This window comes from Suricata suricatta, chromosome 3, assembly GCF_006229205.1.
Source record: "Suricata suricatta isolate VVHF042 chromosome 3, meerkat_22Aug2017_6uvM2_HiC, whole genome shotgun sequence".
In the NCBI taxonomy this organism is placed as follows: Eukaryota; Metazoa; Chordata; class Mammalia; order Carnivora; family Herpestidae; genus Suricata; species Suricata suricatta.
This window is the reverse complement of record NC_043702.1, coordinates 59,574,314-59,596,586: the sequence shown is the minus strand read 5'-3', so window position 1 is coordinate 59,596,586 and position 22,273 is coordinate 59,574,314. Positions and strand designations below refer to the sequence as shown.

The following is a 22,273-nucleotide window of genomic DNA, read 5'->3' as shown; positions in this document are numbered from 1 at the left end:
TGCCTGCCCAGAACTTGGCTCCAAGAACACTTCTCAGAACGCTCTAAGGCTACCATTGAGGCCAGACATCTTCATTCAGAACCAAAATATTTGGAAGGAAGGGGGTGTTATTTAAATGCAAATGTGTAACTTTTAACACCATCCCCCTAGGAATTTTAAGCTCTACAACTTCAAAGAGTTCAGAAAGAGGGATGCAATTGTAGTTGCAACTTAAGACAACTCAGAGTGCATTTGTTCCCTATCGACTGCCCGCCCGCCTGACCCCACTCACCGCACCACACCCCCCCTCCCCCCAGTCTCCTGGACTGATTTCGGATCTTGCAGCTTGGACCAAAGCCCAACACATGCTTTAAAATATAAACTTTGAGTTACATATCATTGATCTACTGAGTCCAGGTTGTAGGATCATAAATCGAATTTTTCCTGTCTGAAAACGATCTTTCGAGGCTTCCCTGTTTGCACTCTGTTATTGCCGAGTAAGGGCTGCATGAAAACACAGACAGGTTTGCTTCATCACCGTATCAGGCCAATCCTGACTGCGTCTTTCCAGTAGAGCACCTGTGCGGTGGGGACCACAGGAAGATGATCTTGTTTGGTGGAACCGGAGAGAACACATGCCTTTAAGGTACTTCTTTGTTTTAAAGCTTTGCAAGCACTCCGTGTTTTAGCCTGTCAACTAGTGTTCTCCGTATCAGGGGGCATCAGGAACTTCCCTTAATGGAGTCTCCCTCCAGGGGCTTGGGCGCACATGAGGACGTTGAAAGTAGGACTCAGACCGCCTCTCCTTCTTAGAAGTTGTGTGGCAACCAGAGCAAAAGCAGGCAGAGTCCCTTTGCCTTCAGCCCACACAGCCATCGAGGTGCTGTTTTGTGTCAGCAGAAAAGATGCACGGAGAGGATAACTGCATTTGCAGTTTTGTTGGCAGTTTACTTTTACTTGAGAATGTTTTCTGTACCTTTATATTGGAAGGCATGGTTGTGTTGATCTAAAAAGCAAAGCAACTCCTGACTTCTCTGTTTTGGGGTGTGATCTTCTCAAAGCATAATCCTCTCATGACAATCTCTTCTTCACCCCAGGAGAGTATTCCTGGGCACAACAAACCCCAGAAGTAGTGGTTCCCTTACTTGTGAAGCCTGCGGGGAAGTGCTTAGGGATGTTATCACAGCACAGCCATTCTGATTGTTTTTGAAACTTAGTCTGTAATTTTTTTTTCAACAAATCATTTCATTGGAAATTTAGATTCTATGGAATGTGTTTCTTTGTATTTCAAGTTCTGGCCCATAGCATTTTTTTTGTAGTGTTGCTGGGATATGTTATATATTTTTAAAAGAGCAGCCCTTGAAATTTAGGAAGCATTTGGCCTACATGTTGCTACAGAGCAGCACATATTGAAATTTGTTTGCCTTTCATCTCCTTCCCAATAAAAGCAGCCGCACAGCTTATCCCTTTAGCTTCCTCAGAACTTCCTTTCAGAATTCCCGATCTATTACGGCACATTCACATACCAGAAACAAGATGCCTTTTCATGCTGTCAACCTTTTTCATCTGAAATGTAAATTAATTCTTGCTGGTATGCCTTGACAGAGATCAAAGTCAGGGTATTAACCTTCCTGGGCTTTCTCCGGGAATCTGTCCCCAGGACCGGACTGCTACTAAGAAGTCAGTGTCCCTGTTATAGGGCCCTCCTCCAGGCAGCCCTCGGTCCTGGAGCCACCATTTCAGAGGTGCAGAGTCCTTTTGTAACTGACCTCTTCATTACTTTAAACGAGGTGAGAAATGATCTGCCTGGCTAATTCTTGAAAGAGTAACGGAAGGAGGGAAGGCGACACACACACACACACACATACACACATACGAGCCTGTTCATTTTAATTGTGGGCCCTTCACTCAGATTCCTGGAGCTTGTTTAAGTGGTTTTGACAGCGAGTGATCTCGGTATGGTAGAGGGAGGGACAGGGCTCCAGATTGGAAACCTCTCCCCTTGCTCAGTGGGTCATTTCTTGCCTGTCAGTCTTTGAGGTAGGCCACATTTGCATTTTCAAAATAAACAGATGCCTTTCAAATACATGAGCTGGTGGTCTAGAGATCTCTGTGGGCCCAAACGGTTCACCAGTCAGTGATCAAATGCTGGAAGAGAAAACAAACGAAAAAAAATACCCTAGGTACATGTGCCTCCGTTTCCTAAGTGTATAACAAACATTGCACCGGCAATAAAGGGCCTTTATGAGATGTGAGATCTCAGAGAGAGAGCGAGCTAGGGATCCCAAGCAAAAGTACAGTTTATCTTTTTCCCTTTATTTATTTATTTATTTATTTATTTTTTGCTATGGGAGAGGGGGTGGGGAACAACTTTGAATGTTATCTTACTGAGAAATGGCATGTTTTGTGTGTTTTTGTTAGTTAACGCTAATAAGAGGCTCTTGCCAATGCAAAACATTCTTCTAAATACCAAAAGATTTAAAATTACATATTTTTTAAACCAGAAAAATAAGATTGCACATATTAGTTTTCAGATAGCCTGGGTATTCGAAGTAAAAAGTAACAATTAAGTGTCATTCCCTTACTAATCTATTCTTTTTTTTGATGAACCCTTAAGTGTCAGAAAGTGGATATAATTAGATTTAGTCAAATAAAAATGCACACATTCCTCAGTAATTACTATCAAAACACCTAACCTGCAGGGGATCATAAAAGGTCTACAATATCGTTCTTTAAGTTTTTGAAAGCACTGGCTTTAACATTGCTCCTCTAATTCAAGATCTGGTTTTTAAAAGAGAGCAAAGTGGTGGGCCTCCCGTCTCGGAGGGGAAATGCCTCAAGTAGGTGACAGTGGAGCCCGAGGGGCTGGGAGCAGAATTTCAAAGAGTGTCTCGGGAAGGAGTAGACTCTTCCAGCCCCCTCTCCAACTCTCCCCCCAGCCCTCAGAAGCAGGAAGAGCCCATTGGTTTACAGTGTATTTTCATCTAATTGCTTCAGTGCCTTGGAAATTGTTTTCCCTTTCTCTCGGTCCTCTGGTCAGCTTCCTACTTACACCCTCCTTGGCCCTTCTAGCACCACAGATAAACGATGGCCATTTCTCTTCTGCTGCCCTTTGGGGAGACTGCTTTCTGGAGCGTCAGCCATGACTCTGCCAAGGCTTGGCTTCCTTGAGCCTATGAACAGGCATTTTGTTTTATTTTTTTAAAGTTTATTTTTGAGAGAGAGAGAGTGAGAGAGCGTGCATGCTAGTAAGGGGAGGAACAGAGAGAGAATCCCTGCACCATCCGCGTAGAGCCTGATGCAGGACTCCATCTCTCGTACCATGAGATCATGACCTGAGCTGAAATCAAGAGTGGAACACGTAACCCACTGAGCCATCCAGGCACCCCTGAACAGGCATTTTAAACCGGATTCAGCTGGAACCACTGGGTGCATCATGTGACACTGGCCAATGAGACTTCCTTTAAATGCTGCTTCCAGGAGAGCAAGCATCATGTCCAGATAGGTTCCAGCACACTCAGATACCTTTTAAGAGTGCAGCCTATCAGAGCCCGTTTAACTACTTTTAGAAACTTGACCTTACTTCATAACAAAATGAAGTTTTTAGTATTTAAAACTGCCTGAACTTTTAAACCTCTCTCGGAGTAAGTCCTCCTCTAGCCTTTTTCTAACTTTAAAAGGGTGGTTCCTGGAGCGCCTGGCTGGCTCAGTCTGTTAAGCGTCTGACTTCAGCTCAGGTCATGATCTCACGGTTTGTGGGTTCAAGCCTCATGTTGGGTTCAGTGCTGACAGCTCAGAGCCTGGAGACTGCTTCAGATTCTGTGTCTCCTTCTTTCTCTGACCCTACCCGGTTTGCGCTCTGTCTCTCAATAATAAATAAAAAATGTAAAAGAAATTTTTTAAAAGGTTGGTTCCTTTAGCACTGTTGGTTAATTGGCAGTGATTGTAGTAATTTCCTTGAACTAGATTTCTGGAAATATCCCTAGGTGTGCAGGACAACTATATTTTAAACTTGGAAATTTCTTTCTTCCTTCACTATTTGTTAAGTATCTACCTTATGCTGGAACTACCATGGTGAATGATGGGATTTGATTTGGGGCATCAAATTTTCATTCTTCGATACAGAGGGCTGTAAAATATCCTGTCCCCTAGAGAGATGCTGTTTGTATAAATCAGGTACTCTATATTATGCCAACATGTATTGGGAAGAAATTCTGTAAAACTTCAGTGTAATACAGAGAGCCAAAATCATTATAAAATAGAGCTGAGGATTTATATTGAAATAACCCGTGTTTCTTGAAGGTAAAAATGATCACAGAAGATATTTTTCATTCTGACAAAGCTGTATATAAGCAGATCGTGGATCACAAGCCAAACAGCAGAGGAAGGTCAAGTGAATGTACCATTGAAGGGAAGGCCCACTTTAAACTAACAAAAGGAAAACAAGCACACTCTCTATCATTCCTCCCCTTTCATCGCTGTTTGTCATTCTCTCTCTGTTCCACTCTTTTTTCACTTACTCCATTTCTGTCTCGTAGATTCCTGGTCATTTCACACAAACGCTTGCTTCCTCAAAATGTGAGGAAGACAGCTTCCAAACTCTTCTTGGCCATTGGGCAGGAACCAGCTACCTCTCCATTTCTAGTGTTTTGGGTCATATCCAATCACAAGTAAAGCAACATCTAGAGGATAGTATAACTGGTGTATTCAGGCTTGAGATGAACTATGAGGTGCATGCTAGCTCAACTGCCTTCTAAACCTCTGTTTAACAGAAGACAGAATACCTTCAGGTTTAGGCGGGGATCCTGCCCAGTCCATCTGTACACTGCCTGGGTTTCTCTAACTCCCTACAGGTAAAAAGTTGGGACTGATTTCTGACAGCTATAGGCTTAACATTTTGGAGGGGGGAAATGTTTGTGGGGATAAGCATTGTGCTTTACTTGGGAAGATGTGCCTCATTTATGAGCAAGACATGTACAGAGACATGGAAGACATACAGGACAGGACATACAGAGCTCCCCTGAAGCAAGGCTTAGAGGAAGTGGTATATAACAGAGAGAAAGCCTTACCTGCAGCTTCCAAGTTTCTGTTAAGAAATGGCTTCTGCCAAACCTCACATGGGTAAGTAGAATTCTTACCATGAAATAACTTGGAATGCAAACGAATGCCCTTCGCTATCAAATAATTGTTCATGTTAGAATTAAATGCCCAGAGGGCAGGGTGCTATTCACCTTATGCGCAGAGAAGAAACTACAAAGCCAGCATGGGCTTGAGGTCTGCTTATGCCCAATATCATATTGACGAGGCACAGAACTGTGCTCAAGATGAACCTCTGGGGCAGCAGTCTGCACCCGCAAGACTCAAGATTAAAATTTCAAAGGAAGTCCATCGGTGCTTCAATTTCAAATCAGCTTCTCCATGCTGGACCTCGTATAGAGCTCCAGAGTCTGGCTGCAAAGAGAGGTGCTGCCCGAAATGGCATCTTTACCACCTCAACCTTGAGTGAAGCAACATGATCATGATCAATAACATACTCAAGTTACCTTTATTCTATGTCTTTAATTTTTTTCAATGGAATCATAGTTATTAAGGCTGTATCCACATACTAGTAAAGAAACATTAGGGGAAAAAATGAACTGCTTTGGCAAGAGTGATTAGACTTCTTGTCCTCAAAAAACTCTTGTGTGTAGAAAGGTAGAGTTTTGTTTTCCCCCTTAACAGATGAAACAGAAGCACAGAGAATTTAAATAACACATAAGTCCCCTTATGTGTTATGTAAGCTTAAGAACTGGTATGGAAGCCCTCTTCTGAGTCTTCACCCAGTTCTCTTTCAAGGAGACCACACTCTGTGGTTGATTTCCATCTTGGATATGGCACATGGACATAGGGTACGAATCAATGCTTTGGAAAGAGTTTCATATAGCAACCTAAGCAAGTGGACTTTGGAGTCAAAACAATTGACTTTAACCAAAAATCCCCAAAAATCTGATTTTAAAATGGGCAGAAGACATACTGATTGCCAATGGACACATGAAAAGATGTTTGACATCACTAATCATCAGAGAAATACAAGTCAAAAGCACAACGATATGTCACCTCATGCCTGTCAGAATAGCTAAAATCAAGAAGACAAGAAATAACAAGTATTGGTGAAGTACGTGGAGAAAAGGGAACTCTGGTGTAGTGTTGGTGTAGCCACCATGGAAAACAGTATGGAAGCTCCTCAAAAAATTAAAAACAAATACCATATGATCCAATAATTCCACCACTGGGCATTTGCCCAAAGAAAATGAAAACACTAACTCATAAAGATATATGCACCCCTATGTTTACTGCAGCACTGTTTATAATAGCCAAGATTTAGAAGTAACCTACGTGTCCTTTGATAGATGAATGCGTAAAGAAGATGTGGTGTATATATACACAATATATTGGAGTGTATATTCCAATGTAATGGAATATTATGCAGCCATAAAAAGGATGAGACCTTGCCAGTTGCAACAAGACAGATGGACCTAGAGAGTATTATACTAAGTGAAACAAGTCAGACTAAAAAAGACAAATACCATATGATTTCACTCATATGTGGACTCTAAAAAACAAGACAAATAAATAAACAAAAAGTATAATCAACCTATAAATACAGAGAACAAACTGATGGTTGCCAGAGGGAAGGGGAGGAGGGATATAGGCAAAATGGGTGAAGGAGAATAGGAGATAAGCTTTGAGGTATAGAAGGATTAAGTCATTGGAATAAAAGGCACAGCACACGGAATATAGTCAGTGGTATTGTAATAGTGTTGTATGGTAACAGATGGTAGCTACGGTTGTAGTAAGTACAGCATAAAGTACAGAGATGTTGAATCACTGTGTTGCACACCTGAAACTTTTATAATGTTGTAAGTCCACTCTATTCAAATTTTAAGAAAAAGGAAAGAAAAACAAACAAAAACAATCAGCTTTAATTCCCAACTATGCCATAATATGTCATATGGTTTGGGGAAAAGTACTTCTGAGCCTTAGTTTTCTCACCTATAAAATGGGGCTCATTAAGGTCTAATTCCTAGGACCATTGTGAAGATGGTTACAAATAATATATACAAAGCATCTTGCATGGTACCTGGTACATGGTAGATATTCAGTAAATGTTAGATCCCTCTCTGTACCCCTTCCCAAATAAGAACTTCACTGGGGGAAAAAATCAGTCTGTTTAGTACTCTTCAGTGGTGAGCATATTATAACTTCAAAAAAGATCAAACTATTTCTCTCACTTTGGGAGAAAAAAATAATACCTATTAAATATAGTTACAATAAAAACCTTTATAAAAGAGAGAATTTTCCAGAGTGCCTGGGTGGCTCAGTCAGTTAAGCATCTGACTCTTGATTTTAGCTCAGGTCATGATCTCACAGTTGTGAGGTCGAGCCCTGTGTGGAGCTGAATGCAGAGCCTGCTTGGAATTTCTCTCTCTCTCTCTCTGTCTCAAATAAAAAAAATAAAAATAAAAAATTTTCCAAGGCTTAACTTGTATCTTGCTTATCTGACAGGAAAAGGGTAAAAAGCAATAATATGTGAAATATTTCAAGTGGTTTTGTTTTTGTTTTTAAAGAGCTGTGCCCCATCATGCCAAGAGCTTGATTCATTTGTGTAGAGAAATTTTTTTCACTCACCTCAAAATTGTTAAGATTTTGGTAGTAAGCTCCTGACATCATTTTCCCATTCACTGGTTTGAGGCCCTTCTGTAACTCATTCTGTAAAATAACAAGTCCCCTCCTCATCCCCTTCCACGAAGTCAGAAATTCTAAAATCCAGGAGTTAAATATCACCCAGATTTTCTGCCTGCTGGCATGGAAAGCAAGTCGCCTTTCAGATGTCTGAGGAGTTGGAAGATCTCAGGGTGCATATCATCCTTAACCCACAGTGACGGGTGATTGGCAGCGTAACAGCTGAGCGACAGCCATTTGGCTAGGAGTTCAAACCCCAACACGAGGAGCCATAGCAGGATCATGGCTTGATTTGCTGGCGCCATGAAGCCTAAATCACCAAGCATAGAGGTGGAGGCAGAGGTGACAGCTGGTAGCCATTCTCATCAATAAAGTTGTGACGGTTGAGATGTACAAGCAACCAGAGCCTGCTAATTTCATAGACTTTGAGCCAAGTACTTAGTGTCAAAACCAGCTATGGTCAATGATACAAATGGCTCTGAAGGGTCCCTCGTCAACAAGTAAGGCTCTCCCCACCAGACTCTTTCCTCCTAGTGGGTGAGAAGTGACTGGATCTTGCTTTCTAGGAACGATCGGTTTGAGAAGACTTTATCTTTTTATTTTTAAGTTCTGGTGATTTTTTAGAAGTCCTATTTATTGAGGTGTAATTCATGTACAGTAAAACTCAAGCAGTTTGATAAAATTGTATGAACACATACGTCAGGTAACCCCCTCCACAATCAAGAAAGAGAAAATTACCAACAAGCTCTCTCATGCCCCTTCCAACACCATCCCTCCCACCCTCTTAGCCCCTGGTGACCATCCGTGGGGTTTTCTGTTCCTATAATTATGCCTTTTCCAAAATGTCATCAAAATGGAGTAATACAGTACATAGACTTTAGCGTCTGGCTTTTTTCACTTAGCATAATGCTTTTGCAATTCATCAGTGTCGGTGCACTAATTTGTGCTTTTTCATTGCTGAGCAGAATTCTAGAGTATGGATATACCACAATTTTGCCAATTACCAGCTAAATGATATTTGTTTTCAGTTATTGGTGACTGTGAATAAAGCTGTTATAAACATCCAGAACTTTATCTTTTTAAGAAAGACTTTTAGGAAAGTAAATAACTTTGATTTATGAGAAATGAGCTGTATAAGCTGGAATGATCCTAAAGGTGGGAGTTACTTCCTTCTTGATTAACCAACAGTAATACTTATTTTCCTAACATGTTATTTTTGCACAGCAATTTTCAGTTTATACAGGGCATTTTCACTCACCTTATTTTTGTAATCATCACAGTAATCCTGAGGAGTAGGTTGGGAATCTTACCCCTTTCACAGATGGTAACTAAGCAACACTCTGCAGTTGAGACCGCCTAACTCCCGATCTAGTGTCCTTCCCCAAATGTTTTCTCAACATCCCTCTATGCAGAACACTTTGCTAAATGCTTTTGGGGGGGTCACAAAAAACAACATCAAAATTATTTTTTTCCCACCAAGAGAGGACAGTCTGATGCTCCACATCATATGTCGGCAGGAAAATGCAAATTAAAACAACAGTGTACCATTACACACGTATTAGAATGGCCAAAATCTATAACACTGACAACATCAAATGCCAATGAGGATATGGAACAGGTGCCTCATTCGTTGCTGGTAGGAATACAAAGTGGTGCAGCTACTTTGGAAGACAACGCAGCCATTTCTTATAAAAGTAAACATAGTTCTGCCAAATGATCCAGTAATCACATTCTTTGGTATTCACCCAGAGGAGTTGAAAACTTATGTCCACACAAAAACCTGCACACAGATGTTCAAGGCAGCTTTATTCATAATTGCCAAAACTTGGAAGCCACCAGGATGTGCTTCAGTGAGTAAATGGATAAATAAACTGTAGCACATCCAGACAGTGGAAATTATTCAATGCTAAAAAGAAATGAGCTATCAAGCCATGAAAAGGCATGAAGGAAACTTAAATGCATATTACAAGGTGAAAGCCAGTATGAGAAAACTCTGTACTGTATGATTCCAATATGACATTCTGATAAAAACAAAACTATGGTGACAGCAAAAAGATCAGTGGTTTCCAGGGATGTAGGAGGACATTACTGGGCGGAGCCCAAGGGATTTTTAGGACAATGAACATAACCGTATGACACTATAATGATGAATATATGTCATCTTTTGTCCAAACCCATATGATGTACAACACCAAGAGTAAACCATAATGTAAACTGTGGCTTTTGGGGAATGAAGAAGTGTCATTGTAGATAGCAAGTGTATCACTCTGGTGGGAGGTGATGAGAGCGGACGCATATGTGGGAGCAGGGAATATGGGGAAATCTCTGTGCCTTCCCCCTCAGTTTTGCTGTAAATCTAAAACTACTTTGAAAATGTTTTAATTTTTTTTTTTTTTTTACATTTATTTATTTTTGAGAGACAGAGCATAAGTGGGGGAGGGGCAGAGAGAGAAAGACACAGAATCCAAAGTAGGCTCCAGGCTCTGAGCTTTCAGCACAGAGCCCAATGCGGGGCTCGAACTCACAAACCATAAGATCATGACCTGAGCTGAAGTCAGACTCTTTGAGCCACCCAGGCACCCCTCTGAAAGTGTTTAAAAAGGAGGTGGGAGAAACAGTCTCAGAGGGAACCAGGAAGGACACATCTGCCCCAGGCTTATGAGGAGTACTAAGCCAGAGCCAACTAACACAACCACAAGAAACAATCTAGTTCCAATCTTTTTTTTTTTAATTTTTTAATGTTTTATTTATTTTTGATACAGAGAGACAGAGCATGAGAGGGGGAGGGGCAGAGAGAGAAGGAGACACAGAACCGGAAGCGGGCTCCAGGCTCTGAGCTAGCTGTCAGCACAGAGCCTGACGTGGGGCTCAAACCCACGAACGTGAGATCTGACCTGAGCCGAAGTCAGAGGCTTAACCGACTGAGCCACTCAGGCACCCCATTCCAATCCCTTTTTAGAAGCAGGCAGGACGTAAATTATACAAAGTAAATCCCATCGAAGGCTGTTGGGAGTCAGAGAACAGAGCGACTGTCCCTGGATGCTTGAAGGCCGGGGGAATTCCCCAAACAGTGATATTCTAGGGCAGACAAGAAACTGATCTCTAGGATAAGGGAAAACCTTCCTCCTTAGTTTCCAAGTTAGAGAAAGCAATTACAAGGCAAGACTTTTCTTTGAACTCAGTCAAAGTTTGACCGGGATAATGACTGGAATTAAGTACTAGAGAATCAAAGTGGAAAATGATCTCGTAGGCCTGAAATTACCAGAGTTGTTTTATGTGGAGACCAGAGTTTCTGATGTGGCTGTTTAAAAAAAAAAAAAAAAATTCTGTCAATGAGATTCTCTTCTTTGAGAAAAGAATTTTACTTTCTCGGTGCTGCTTTTGGTGGCATTTGCCTGTCAGACCTCCCACAAGTTGGCCTCTTTATGTTTTGGGAAGATGGCTGCTGGACCAGCTGTCACTCTAGCCAGAAATGACACAGGCTCCTTGTGCAATTGGCCAGCGGCGCTTAGGAGGGGAAGGTAGGGCTTTTGTGGCTCATCTGTATGCGCCTTCTCTGCCAGATACAGTAGGCACCGTCTGCCAGGTCCATTATGAGAGCAGGAAGGCTTATCCAGCCTAGATCCCCAACCAAGAAATCAACCTGGTCAGTGCCCCTGCTAGAAACCATGCCTCTGGGTCTGTCCTAGGCTAGGCCGTCAAATCCCAGTCTAGGCCAGAGCCTCTTCCCATAGCTGCTAATCTGTGGGATCTTAGAGGCCCAAACATGTGAAAGAAAGAACTTGCACTTACAAAGGAAAAAATAAGAGGAGAGGTTACTGATTTTTAAATGTTTACATTAATGAGGCTGCACTGTGTAATATTTAGGAATTCAGACTTCAGGGTGAAATTCTTTGGGTTCGAATCCTGGCTCTGCCACCTTCCAGCTGTGTGTGTGAGACACTTGGGCAAGTCATTTAACCTCCCTGGGTCTCAGTTTCCTTACCTGTAAAATGGGAATAATAGTGGCCTACACCTCTTAGAGTTACTATGAGGATTAGTGAGTTAATTTTTGTAAAGAGCTTTAGAACACTGCTTGGCACATAATAATCCATATTTGTGTTTGTTAAATGAAAATAATAGACATTTCCCTAACTCCTGTTCTTAACGCGCCCTCACCCCCCACTCCCCATCCCAATCAAGTTGAATACAGGTACCTGATTTTTTTCTTCTATTTCTTTTTTCTTAACATCTTTCAGTCAACTTTCCCTCTTTATGTTAGTTTCCTAGGGCTAACGTAACAAATTACCCCAAACCTTGTAGCATAAAACAATGTAAACATATTCTCTCACAGTGCAGGAGGCTGAAGGTCCAGAATCAGCAATGTTGCCTTCTACTGGAGTTTCTGAGGGAAAATCCTTTCCATGCCTCTCTTCTAGCTTCTGGTGGTTCCTGAGGATGCTTGGCAATCTTTGGTTAGACACCGATTGCTCTACTCGTAGCTTCATTACCATATGCATTCTTCCTATGTCTCTATCTTCACATGGCCTTCTTATAAGGACACTAACCACTGGACTGATGACCCACATTAATCCATTATGACCTCATCTTAAACCAGTTACATCTACAAAGACCTTATTTCCAAGTAAGGTCACATTCTAAGGTTGTAGATGGACAGGAATAATGGGGACTCTAGTCTACCCAGCTCACCCCCTTAAATGTTTCAGTGTGTTTTTACATGTTATTTCTTACCCTCTGTGTTAATTAGAATGTAAGCTTTAAGAGAGTAGAGACTATCTCTTTAAGTATAGTCTAAGGGCCAGCATTGCTTAAAATGGGTTTACTGGACCCCCTCAAGGGAATGGAGAGAGATGGTGCCACCACGCATGGTGTGGGAAGGTCATGCTCAAGGTAGGAGAGAGAAGGAGCGGATGGGAAAAAAAAATCCTATTTGAGGAAACAAAAAAGGAGAAAGAGATCCCAAGTATTCTCATATGGTATATCTAGAAGTACTCCAGCAAATTATAAATAGCCAGAGTCAGAAGGAAGGTGCAGGATGAGAGAGAATAAAGTTTACATCACAGGGCAGGGAGAAAGGAGATGAGACAGAGTTAATTGACTGCCTCAGGGAATATCTCCTCTGAGGAAAGGAGGGACTCTGCTGCCAGAGTGGTTTCTTCTAGAGCCAAGGGACCCAACTGGAAAGAACCAGCCATCTTCACATACCTGAGGTAGTCTGAGATGGTGGAACATCTTCAACCCATCATGGCCTCAAGGGTCACGGAGAATGGAAGTAGAGACATGACAGCCAAAATTAAGCCTTCAGTATTTTTCCACCCAAGGCATGAGCTGGTTTGGTAGAGAGGTATTTAGGTGTTTATCAACAGGAGCTAAGCTAACTGAACAATGAAAAGCTGCAATTGTGATAGTCCTCAACCAAGTGGAATGTGTAGTCTCTCTTGTCTGTGATGGCATTATTGGTTGTCAAGCCACAACAATTAATGAACAGGGTTATAAGATGAAAGAAAAGGACAGACCTGCCTGAGGGGGAGTGATGTGGAGGGCAGGAGGAGACCTTGTCCCTCCTTTTACTTTCCTGGTGGTACAACTGAAAAGGAAATCGGATAGGCATCCAGTTGTCAAACCAGCAGCCCAGGCCTGGTGCACTTAAGACCTCTATTGGTCACCCAGCTCCCTATTTGATAATTGCAATCAATGAGACAGAGGTTGCCCAAATTACCAAGGTCACCAAGCTAGTAGGGAGTCTAACCAGGACAGTTACCAATTCTCCTGTTTTCTACAAGTATGCCCTTTCCAACCACACTGTATTAAATCTTAAAAATAAGCACCAAATCTGTTGGTGAGATTTAATAGCTTGAGGCCTCAAACTGTAAGACAAATATGAGTTTTACTAGCCACGTGGTGTCACCTACTTTCATAATTCATTCAGGTATGGAAGCATAACCTTGGTAAGTTCCTCCTTTGTTTCATTCCACAGAGCACCCTTCAGACCAAAGCAGTGATCTGCAGCCCGCTGTTGCAGGGGACACCAAGGGAAATGTCAAGGTTCAAGACTGCAGTGAGCTTGGTGACCACACAGGTGAGATCATTAGAGGTTTAGGAAGGGTGTACTATAGTCAGAGACATTCCAGGGACAGAAATGATCACCTGATATGGTGATCTGTTTTTCTATAGGTGACAGCTGATTAAATGCAGGGACAGCCTTACAAAGGACCCCATAGGTGATTTTACAGAAGGGAAGGAGAAGATAAGCTCAGCTTCCCTGCAGTGGCCCCCTCTGCCCCACTGACCTGTTTACTGGGGAAACTGGTCTAGTTGTGACTCTCCTTAGTGATTGCCTCTCTTCAACTCCTCCTCCTGGAGTAGACCCTGACACATTTCTGTCTGACTTATGTTGGGACTTATGATAGTTCAGCTTCTTAAGAAGATCTTTCCATGATCCTGACATTGGTACATAGACCCCAAACTAATCAAGAACTTTTATGGTGGAAGGAGTACAGTGGATAAGAACTTAAAACTTGATTATCTGGTCTAAGCCCTCCATCAGTTAACATCATTGTAAAATGAGAGAATTAGACTAAATTAGTGGTTTTTAAATATTTAGAAAATACTGGAATCTTCCCTTTTTGCAGTTTGAAGTTTCCTGGACTTCTGCTGGAAGGAGAATGTATAACTTTCCAAAATATGGCCCTTAATGCTAATGTCAGCATTTTCTGAAAAGTGAGGATGAGTTGCTCTGATTTTCCAGTAGAGTTTACAGTTACAGGGTATCTGCAAGGAGTTTCTAGGCACATCTGGCTCCTTTGGCATCAGCCGCCCAGCCTGTGTTTTAAGGAAGTATGGAACTGGAACTTCACCTTGAAGCAGAGAGGTTAGGGAGTAAGAGAGAAGAAGAGGGGGAGCCCAGAGAGCAGCAGTGTTTCCTGAATTTGAGGAGACTTGGGGGCAGAGACAATGACACCCTTTTCGTTTTCAAGAACAGGATGCCTAGCTGTTACTGACGCATGGTCTACACTCTTTCTCCATAGCAGAAGTCACAAATAGGAGGTCTTTCAGGTGTAATCAGCACACAGATGTGTTTTGTTTGGCCAGACACAGAGTGTTTTTTTAAAAAAACTTTGAGCCCAAATGTCTGTAGGCAGGGTGTACATTCTCTGGTTCACCACTAACCCCACCAGCCCCCACCCTCTTGGCCTGACAGTGCACACATTCATGTTACCTGGGTGGCCCCAAAGGCGTTCAACTTTGCACTGCCTGGTCTGGTGTTTTCAGCCAAATCTTCTTCATTTTATTCAAAAATGGTCCAATGGAGAATTGACTTGATTTTCCTAGGAAATGTGAATGGCTCATTGAGCTCAATCCAACTTTGGAAGGATTCGACTCCTTCAGAGACGTTCCCCCCCCCTCCCCCCAGCATTGCTTTATTTCATTAAACCAGAACACTCAGGGATGCTTCTCTGAGGAAAGGAGAACCCATATCTGGAGAAGCTTCTCTTGTCACACCTGGACGTACCTCAAGTCTGCAATTCAAGCTCTTCATTTAATTTGTCCAGCCATGTCATGGTGTCATTCCTTTTACCTTGATCTATTCACTTAGAATGGGCCATGCTATTTTACCTTCCTGTTTTTCTCCATATATTTACTATTCCAATCTTCTTGTTTAACGATTAATTTGCCAAGAAGATGGCAGATGATTCCAACTGTTGCCAGGACATAGTTAAAAGCATTTGGCAATATTGAGTTTTGCTTTAAATGCAATAGTTTGATAGTCTCCTTCTTATTTATCTCTTTACTCTGACCCAAATCCTTCTGCCTGCTCTCCAGGCAAAGCTGGAGGATGGAGGAACAGACTTCATCTAAGCTTTATTAAGAATATTCTGTAAGTTTTCTGTTTGATTTTTATACTTCAAATAACTCTTAAAAATCAATATTTTGATGACTGAAGTGTAAATGAATAAGAAACATGGAATAAGTTTTCCCTTCAATTACATGAACAGAAATTCTATGGGTTTTTGTTGTAAATCCAGGCAAAGTAACGAGGGCGTCTGCTAAGTTCCAGGTAAAGACCTAGAAGCTTCCTCTTTGGTGGTGAACATGGCACCTTCCTCTGGAGAGTCCCTGACCAAAAGGGGCTTGGTGATCTTTTCTTGCTTTGTTTTTTCCTCTCTCAGTGTCTCTTGAACTACTGGTGCTCCTTTTTATTCTGAAGATCTCCACGTGGATGATATCAGCTGGGCTTTGATCAGTGCAGGGCAGCTCTTGGTCCAGCCGAATTGGGCCACAGCATGAGGTTAAAGATTATTCCCATCGCTATTCCTTCTTACAAGGAAACAGAGTTCTCTGTGCCCCAAAGTGCGCTCCTCTACCTTCTTTTTATGTCACTTCGTGCTTTTATGTGGCTTCCCACGGCATTACAAGTAAGCCTACACCTAACAGTGTTTAGGAATCTCCACGAAGGAGAAACATGCCTAGTCCTCCAACTGGAGGAGATGACTAATCAAGAGATGGGAGGGAAGGCAGAGAAGGGAGGGAAGGCAGAGAAGGGAGGGAAGGCAGAGAAGGGAATCAGTTAATGAAATTCTAAAAGGCTGCAGCTATTTTTCTTGATTCCTTTTTATTTCTTCTTTTTTAACATTGTTGTTTCACTGTTTGGTCATAATGATTTTTTGTATAATAATAAAAATGTAATGTTCATTTAAAATTTTATCTTTTGGTGTTTATAGCAATAATAATAACAATAACAGATGGTCCTATCTACCATTGATAGCTCAAAGAATTACATTTCTTCCACAAAAGAGATATTTGTCAAAGGAACCAAACTAATAACATAGAATCAGAGCTTACTCTTCCCAGAACAGACAACATAAACAATTGATTTCTATATTTATTTTTTTGCACTATATCTTTATCATGCTATGTGTTCAGCATTCTAATTTCAACCTTATGCATTGTATGCATCTTCTGCAGTATGTCACAACTGCCAAGTTTATAAATTATCTTCACTATTTATATTTTGGTTTGGATGCTTTTAGATGATCTGAAATAAGGATAGCAAATAGGTGCAGTCTCTCCTCTACTCCAGTTGATTAATAGAGACTGTGTGAAGCTGTAATTCTCAGCCCTGGCCACAGGTTAAATCACCGGAGAATTTCTTAAAATTGAAGCCAACCCCATCCCGGGTCAGTTTCAGAACCTGTAGGGACTGGGCTCAGGCATACTTAAAATCTTCCCAGGGTGATTTGAACATACAGCTAGGATTAAGAATCATTGATCTGGAGCAATGTCTGTCAAACTTCAGTGCAGATCAGGATCACCTTGAGGGCTTGTTAAAAACACAGATTGTCAGCCACCCTCTCCTTGCTCCCCCTCCCCACCCCCACACTGAACATTCCGATTCAGTAGGTCTTGGGTGGTGCCCAAGAATTTGCATTTCTAACAAGTTTCTAAGTGATGTTGATGCTTCCTATGTTGTCCTCATGAAGTCATGATCATGTGGCATCTGCATTTTGGGAACCACTGATGTAAATCATGTTAAGTAAGAAGGAACTTGAAGCTGAATTAAGGTTTACTGGAAAAGAGGGGGCATGATTGATTAGTTAGGGCCGGGCTGCCAGGATCACAGAAAAGAGGAATTGTATTCGTTACCCACCACTCTTGAGAAACTTACTAGTAGACTGTCCTCATTCGCAATGTAGAAATGGGTTACTCCAGAAATAATTTCCTGTTTACAGTCAGTTCTACCCACATTGTGACAATTCATTCCTTAACCTACCATCTGTGTCAGCAGGCTGCCCTGTCCTGTTTCTAGGACTGGAAGCTGGTCTGCTGTCTAGCCCACCGTCATTCCCACTCTTGCACGCTGCCACCACTGCAGTCCACCTCACCTGGGGGCCGCAGAGCTCGGTCTGTTATCTCTAGCTGTTGCCATAGAAAGGTAGCTTGTTTTCCCATAACATGAATTATTTTACCCAACTTGCTGGCTGGGATCACAGAACAGGTCAATTGTGATGACATGTCATAGATAAAGGCTGGAGAACAGCAGGGGGTGGGGAGAGAGGTGCTACGGAGTGTAGATGTGTTCTAAAACCTAACCCTGCCTATTCCTGAACTTGTCCAGAGATCTCTAAGTATTTTGTTTGTCTTCTTGTTTGTTTTCTCTCAGTTCTACAGGGTTCTATAGATCATAAAAGCATTCCACAAACAGAATTCAACAATGGCCATGCAGACACTTCAAGCAACTCACCTGCTGTCACTGAGAAAAATTGGTGAGTCTTACCCATAAGCATTCCCAGTCTTACACTCAGGTGCTCTGTTCCAGCGCACAGTGAAACGAAACTATTTCTAACGGTGTTTTGGTGAGTTGGGGACTGTGGAGCCAAAAAGTGTTTTTTATCAGATTTTCCCAGGTCAGAGGTCATTACTCTGTGGGCAAAAGTCTTTATTCTACAACACAACCTGAACAGTCCTGGTATTTGGGTTCTCTTCATGGTAAAACAGGTAGTTACCTGATGAGGTGAGACAGATTCTCTCCCATGGGGACAGTTTTGCCCCTCTTCCCTCCTGGGACACTCGGCAATGTCTGGAGATATTTTTGGTTGTCACAACTTTAGGGGGAGGAGTTGTACTAATGCCATCTAGCAGGTAGAGGCCAGGGATGGTGTTAAACGGCCTACCATGCTCAGCACAGCCCGCTCACGACAAAGAATTGTCCCGCCCCAAATGACGGTAGTTCCAAGATTGAAAAAGCTTGGTTTACACTGAAGTAAAAAGGGAGTATCAATTCCTGTTTGCCCACAGTTTCTAGTCAAATATAATTCAAAATGAGTAGAATGTTACAGCCCCGGGCTGCAGCGCCCTGTCTTCAGTGTACAGAGGAGCTACTCAGGTCTGCAGAGAGCAATGGAGGCTCATGTCACCCTAAGTTGGGCCCGACAAGGTCATGACAACAAGCACTGAACACTGAAGGATCTCCTAGGCTAGACCTACTGTTCTTCAGTAGGAAACCTCCCTAACCTACCCTTTCCCAGAAAAGGTTTTCAGGCCCTGTTGCACATGTCACCAGGAAGAGGTCACAACTACCGGAAGGAGTGGACCATGGCAAAGGGAAGGTCTAGCTAGAATGAAGATTATCTTTCTTACTTTCCTCTAAACTGGTTGTAGGGATTTTTTCACTAAAAGTTTACCCCAGGGTTTGGAGAAAGAAGCAGATCCTTAGAAAGCTCTTTGCATCTTTTCACTTGGAAAAAAAGTGGTTTTGATTTCTTGAGACTTATTAATATTTTTGAGACTTGACAAATTAAATTATCAATACTTCTCTAATGGTCTCAAACTGTTGTTGGACTGCTTATAAAGTAGACTACTTTCCCAGTAGAATAGCCCATTCAAGGGTACTTGAGGGAATATTATAGAACATAATACTAGATACTAGATACGAAAATAACAATGTTTAGAATTTCTGATGCAGCAGAAAGACCACTGAACTTGGGAGGTGGAAGATTTGGGTTCTGATCCTAGTTAGTGCTGACATTTTCCAGCTGTTTGACCTTGGACAAGTCAGTGAACCAGTTTGGTAAATGGCTCCAACTGCCTGACACCCCTCAACCGCAGCTGGTGACTGACTTTACTTACAGTATCAGGACAGTGCTGTGAGCAACTTCCGCTTTGCTTCTCTGCCCCTCAGGATCTCTCTTCCTCTTCACCTGTTCTTTCTTTCTTTGCTCCCATCTCATATGCCTGATGGTCTCTTCTTTTCACACGCTAATACCTTCATTTGTGGCCACCCCCGCTTTCACTGCTTCCTCACTCTGCTGTCTTTTTCCCTTTTGCTTCTACTTCTCCCCATTTTACAAAAAGGCAGCTCTTGGCCCTGGCCTCCCTCCTGTTACTTTTACTGTCAGCCTTCCTCGAACTAACATCCTGGTCCTCTGCCTCATTCCCCCCACCCCACCCTCCTTAATCCTGACATCCGATCTGATCTGTGCCCTCCGTCTGTCTCTACAGTTGCTCTTGGGAAGTTCAGATCCCAGTTGCTACCGCCTTGTCTTCCTCAGACTCTGTAGCATCAGTTCCATGGGCTGTACTGTCCTTAAATTGCCCTCATCTGTGGCTGTCTGCAGCATTGCAGGCTTCAGGTTCTTCCTCTAAGACATCCTGGTCTCTGTCTTCTCTGGCTCCATCGTCCTGTTCCAGTCACCCTTGAAATGCTGCAGTTCTGCAAGTCCTTGACTTACTGTCTTCTCTATTCCTCACCTGAGTGATATCCTCTCTCACTAGTGTGTTCTCGTATTAACTCTCAACTGAGTAAGTGTGGCTCTCAGGTCTCTGTTCTGAGCCCCTTACTCCTATACCCAACTCCTGCTGGCCATGTTCTGAATTCCACCCCAGGGCCTCAGCAGAAAAGTCCCCACCAAAGCACCTTTACTGCCTGACCGCCCTGCCCCCACTATTGTGAGGTGTACAAACACTCTGATGACCTTGCCTTGAAACCTGGAAGCCATTTTTGATCCCCAACGCCAATCATTTTCTTAGCATCCTTCCCTGGTCCAGCCTTGCCATTATCTTGTTCTCTCTTTCTTTTTTCTTTTCTTTATAGACCAGCTTTTATTTCTGACACCTGATCAATTGTCCTAAAGCATATTCTGACTTTTCAAAGAACTTTAATGGCTTCCCATTTTAGACCAAAAGAGGTTCAGACTTCTCAGTCTGCCATATCAAGTCTCTTTCTGTCTTGCTCTACTTTGTCTTCCAGACTCACCTCCAGTATGTCCCTGTATGCACCCTGTGGGGTCAGACTTACTGTTTTACCTCTGTTCTCTCTACTCATGCCTTTCTGTTCAGTTCTTGAGTATCTCATCAAGATACATTGTCATAGCCCTTCCCTCTATGAAGACCTTAATTCTCTTCAATGCTCCTTGAACCTTCATAGTCCATTTTTAACAGTACTACTCAGAATGCTGCTTCATGACAAGATAATGAGCTTATATTACAATGTAAATCAACCCGCTGCTTCATCAAGAAAGTCTTGCTATGAAAAAAATACCAGCTGAGCTAAATAATATACTTGGTGGTAAAGTACAAGCTCCTTATGACATTGTGAGTAGGAACAGCTCACAGACAGGTTCCTGGGACCACACTTCAGTTTATCACTCTCTGTTACTCTTCACATGTTGCCTGGTGGTGTGGTTGACTGTGTGCTAGAAGGTCAGCCTCTCAAAGGTGAAGGTTGAATCTTACTTTTCCTGTTTCCAATACGTGCAGTAGGTACGCAATACGTTTATTGAGCTGACTTCCAAGGCCACTCTTAGGGCTCAGATTTTTATAAAAGAAATGTTTTTCCTGCTCAATCTTTGGGTAGGGGCAGCAGCAATAGGATCCATTTTGCCCTCTGTGTTTGATGGTCACCACAATGCCCTGCGGATCAACCCAGGGGTTGACAGGAAGGAAACGGGGTGGGGGTGGGTAGCGACAGGGCAGAGATGAGCAGACAAGAAAGCTGAGTCATGCCAACGATGATGCTGTTAGTAGCAATTAACAGACCCCTTAAGCAATAGGTTTAAGAATCCGTTGAGATAAACGGCTCAAGACAAAAGTTCCAATGCTGGCTCAGCTGCTCAGGCATGTAATTAAGGACGAGGGCCCTTTTCATCTCTTTGTTACTTTGAGTGCATCGGCATGTCCCCACTTATGGTCACAAGGTGGCTGAAACAGCACTAAAGCGATATACTTCCTCACATGGCAGTGTCCAAAGCAGGAAGGAAGAGGTGGATGGGAAGGGGATGGGGTTCTCCTCAGGAGTCTCTCTCTGTTTATCAGGATGGAAACCTTTCCCAGAAGTCCCCAGGACACTCTCCTTGCATCTCACTAGCCAGAATCTGTCCAGGTGGCTCTGCCAGGGAGCTACAAGGAAAACTGAGAATGTGAGCATGGGCGTTTTCAGCTTCTGCAGGAGAGAGGAGGCAAAGAGGAAAAGGGTTGGAGAACCACCCAATAAAATGTGCCGGAAGAGTTCTGAAGTACTAGTGATGGGAGCAAACCAGGGAAAGATAAAGAGAAGGCAAAATTAGAGGGAAGAGTTCATAAGGAAAACCCAAACATGACAAGAAATATTGCTGAGAATAAGAACAACATAATCATTCAGAGTCACTCAATAGTTGTTGTGACTCCAGGTCTTTTCCCACAGTTATCTCACATGATTCTCATCCCAGCCTTTTGGCTGGCATTACTGACCTGTGTTATTGATAAGTGAACCAAACTGGGAAGGCTAAGATTGTAGGTCCTAAAAGCTTGCCTAAAGACCAGTGCTGGGGCACCTGGGTGGCTCAGTCGGTTAAGCATCTGACTTCAGCTCAGGTCATGATCTCACAGTCTATGGATTTGAGCCCCACATTGTGCTCTGTGCTGATGGCTCAGAGCCTGGAGCCTGCTTCAGGTTCTGTGTCTCCTTCTCTCTCTGCCCCTCCCCCACTCACTCTCTGTCTCTTTCTCAAAATAAAAATAAAGACATAAGAAAAAAAAAAGATCAGTGTTGAGTGGGATGTATCAGATTTACCTAGTCCTGTCCCTAATCAGCTAG

General features: G+C 42.6%; 1 protein-coding gene and 1 long non-coding RNA gene across 2 annotated transcripts in view; one reads left to right on the top strand and one right to left on the bottom strand.

Moving 5' to 3' along the window:
* MYO3B (myosin IIIB) overlaps positions 1-22,273 on the top strand; it is a 373,850-nt gene that overhangs the window by 244,127 nt on the left and 107,450 nt on the right. Inside the window, exons 29-30 of the mRNA XM_029933308.1 lie at positions 13,679-13,780; positions 17,864-17,966. Coding sequence (XP_029789168.1) covers positions 13,679-13,780; positions 17,864-17,966 — 205 coding nt within the window. The remainder of the gene's footprint in view (positions 1-13,678; positions 13,781-17,863; positions 17,967-22,273) is intronic.
* LOC115287730 lies at positions 1,853-12,228 on the bottom strand. Its single transcript, XR_003906622.1, has 2 exons — positions 12,033-12,228; positions 1,853-2,127 (listed from the first exon to the last, which is right to left on the bottom strand). It is a non-coding gene; the product is annotated as an uncharacterized LOC115287730 (long non-coding RNA).